Source organism: Phacochoerus africanus, chromosome 9 (genome assembly GCF_016906955.1).
Source record: "Phacochoerus africanus isolate WHEZ1 chromosome 9, ROS_Pafr_v1, whole genome shotgun sequence".
Classification (NCBI taxonomy): Eukaryota; Metazoa; Chordata; class Mammalia; order Artiodactyla; family Suidae; genus Phacochoerus; species Phacochoerus africanus.
This window is the reverse complement of record NC_062552.1, coordinates 75,735,061-75,738,523: the sequence shown is the minus strand read 5'-3', so window position 1 is coordinate 75,738,523 and position 3,463 is coordinate 75,735,061. Positions and strand designations below refer to the sequence as shown.

Below are 3,463 nucleotides of genomic sequence, written 5' to 3'. Positions count from 1 at the left end.
ACACAACTCAGTGATGGATTTCAGAGCACCCCCTAGGGCTGCATTCAGAGGTAGCTCTGAGAGGCACAATTCCTAAGAAATGATCAAGTGGGTTTATGTGTGGTGACATTTAGAATGATTCTTAGGAGGTTTGTGAGAAAGACATTCTCCTAGGAGGATCTCTTGCCATTTCCTGTTAGAAGTCTCCTCTCCAGGACATTCATGCTGTAAAACATTTACTTATCACAGCCATCGGGGGTCTGGGGACTGCTGTGCATGAACCTTCTTGATCAGGATGGGAAATGCCAACCATGCCAGCTTTAACAGAAAATCCCTCAGCCCTGTGACTACTGAGTACCTGCAACACTGGAAATGCTTTAACAACTCTGCAGTCTCTTCATTCTGCTTCCCCAGAGGTCAGACCTGGAGCCCAGGGCTGCTGACTCCCAATTCATCAGTCAATATCTTTGGATGACATTTCACCATCCTCTTCAGTTCTCATTGTTTGGTGGTGGTTCGTACCCCTGAAGACCTCAACCTGGCTTGTGATTTCACTCCAGAATCCATGAGTGTGCATCCAAAAGGAATCTTGGCCCCATGTGTGGGATGATCTGTCCACACTCTCTCCCCTTGTCTCTGCATAATTCTCATTAAAAATCTTCACCCCAATTCTCCTTTGCCCCCAGCATCCTGTCTTGATTCTAATGATGCACCTTGGCCACATCATTGCTGTTGCATTAGGCTCTCCTCTCTTCCCTCAGAGCCCCACTGAACAGATCAACCAGGAGCTCAGCCTCGGCCTGCCCAACCTTGTGTGAGGGGACCTCATCTAGGAAGGTCAAGACCTTCAGCTTGGCCATGTATTGAGGACAGAATCATGGATGTGCATGGAACTGGCTTTTGGGCTCAGTGGCCCTAAGACATCTTCCAGCCTTTAGAATCCATAAACCTCTAGAGCTCTATTCATAGCAGGAATATACACTTCCATGTGGCACTGAACTAAATTAGAGATAATCCATTGGCTGTGGACAGGCCTGGAAGTAGTTTGATTAATTAGGGGCCAATATCATGCATGCAGTGTACCTTCACTGCTCCTGCTGTGGCTGTACATTAGCATTCAGCTGTTGCAGAGATTTGAATAGTACCTGTTTCCCTGAAGGAAAACTTCAAGGTCTATTCATTTGCTAAGGGCTAATATTTTTCCCAGGGGATAAAATGCTAGGCCATTAGCCCTGGACTTGGAGAGACTGTGTTCACACAGTATAAGGAGAGCCTAAGGGGATTTCCTCGCCCCTCCCTGCTTTCTCTGCACCCTCCTGGGAAGGAGTTTTGTGCTTCCCATGCTGCCTCTCTTTGGTGGGAGTGAGGGTGATGTAGTCTTTGCTCTTGTGGGAAAACTTCTTCCCTATGAGACAATGAAACATCCAGCTGTAATTCAACCTTGCTCTTGCTAAAAAAAAGATCAGATTATTGAGACTTTTTTTTTCTTTTTGGCCTTCACATATTTATTCCTGAGGCAAAGCGCTATACAGAAACAACAACATAAAGAGAACCCACTTCCTGATACATCCAGCTGTGGCTGTGCCGTTTTCAGTGCGATATGGGAAGATGCAAGGACGTGACCGCCATGCAGCACAAACACGTGCACCACCTCATGTGCGGAGGCTCCTTACAAACCCAGCTTCGTTCTTCTCCAATGGCTTCTGTTCGAGTTGTGCCTGATTTTATTACCAGTTTTCATTCAAATCCATTGGGGATGGGACGATTCTGCTTTTGCTTCAGCTTCTTGGCCAGGAATCGCTTGATCTTGAAAGTCTCGTGAGAAGACATGGCAAAGAACTAATTCAACTGCACATAGGATGGCGGAGAAGAGAAGAGAGCTATGGGGACTTTTTTGGTCAAGCAAGTTAAGGATTAGGACTGGAAAGGGTAAACAGCAATGGCAGGACTCTATGTTTGTAGAACTGAGCACAAGTTAGAGCCTTTTCCCATTCAGTAATTTATTGATTTTTTGTTCTCAAGTTCTTTTTGTGATTTCTTATTTTTACAGATTATACTCTAAAGTCATTACAAAGTATAGGCTATATTCCATGTGCTGTACAATATATCCTGGTAGCTTATTTACTTTATTCATAGTCGTTTGTAGGTCTTAATCCCATAGCCTGATCTTGCCCCTCCCCCTTCTCTCTCCCCATTGGTCTCATCTAGTTTATTCCCTAGACATGAGTCTGTTTCTGTTTTGTTATATACATTTGTTTGCCTTTTTTTTAAAATTTTAGATTCTACATATAAGTGATAGAGTATTTGCCTTTGTCTGACTTATTTCACTAAACATAATACCTTTTAGGCCCATCCATGTTTTTTCAAATGGCAGAATTTCATCCTTTTTTTTTATGGCCAACAGTCCATTGTGTATACATACCATGTTTTCTTCATCCAATCTCCTCTTGATGAACACTTCGTTTGCTTCCATATCTTGGCTATTGTAAATAATGCTGCTGTGAACACTGGGGTGCACATATTAGTGTTTCAAATTAGTGTTTTTGTTTTCTTCGGATCCCTGGCCTTACTCAGTGAGTTAAGAATCCGGAGTTGCTGTGAGCTGTGGTGTGGGTCACAAATGCAGCTCAGGTCCAGTGTTGCTGTGGCTGTGGCATAGGCTGGTGGCTACAGCTCTGAATGGACCCTTATATATGATAAGAATGCAAGGTGAGGTGGCTTAAGATGTTGCCCACGCAGAGCCTCCCTTTTTTGCTTAGGATTTGGAGCCTCCCTTTTAATTCCATCATTTCTTCAGAAGGAAGGAGTACACTCTTCCACACTTGCAGAAGCCTTGGCAATGTTCTTTCTGGGGGGCAGGGAATCCTCTAAGTGTCTGGGGGCCACAATAAAAAGTGAAGAAGCTTTCTAACTCTGTATTGGCGTACGTGTCTCTGAGTGTGTCTACAGATGTGTTTGAGGCCAGTTGGCAAAAATCAGATCACAAAACTCCTGGGAAAAATCCCAGGTAGTATTTCTAGGATGTTTCAACAGCCCATATGAAAGGAAAAAAAATCACTCTCTATATATCTATATCCTTACCTAAGTTTAAAGGATATGCTTTAAAAAAAATTATTTGAATTTACGAGATACTTTGCCATTGGGTAGATATATTCTGGTCTAAATTTTGCCCTAACTTGGCACCTATTGACTGCTCTGACCTTCAATGTTATCATATCCTGGTTAGTGGTAAGTGGATCATCATCTATAGTTTTCCAGTAGCTTCACATTTGAGGTTGTTTTGAGCATTTCCTTCTAAACAGGAAAAAGTCCTTGGTTGCAGGTCCTAGAACTATCTTGCCTCTGTCCTCTCCTTGTGGAAGTGATAATAGCTGTGGAATAGAGCTGACAAATCCTGCTAGGAGATGCTGCCGGGTTCCAACGAAACCCACCTAAGTTCGAAGCTTTTGGTTTGCCAAGTACCTACGTATTTGATAAACCAGAA

The 3,463-nt window shown here is 43.3% G+C and overlaps 1 protein-coding gene across 1 annotated transcript; it reads right to left on the bottom strand.

Annotated features, from left to right (window-relative positions):
- Positions 1 to 1,648: 1,648 nt before the first annotated feature.
- Positions 1,649 to 1,809, bottom strand: LOC125135034 (60S ribosomal protein L39-like). The gene is given in 2 exon segments (XM_047794650.1): positions 1,649 to 1,737; positions 1,740 to 1,809. Coding segments are annotated over 2 exon segments (159 nt in total).
- Between the last annotated feature and the right edge of the window lie 1,654 nt (positions 1,810 to 3,463).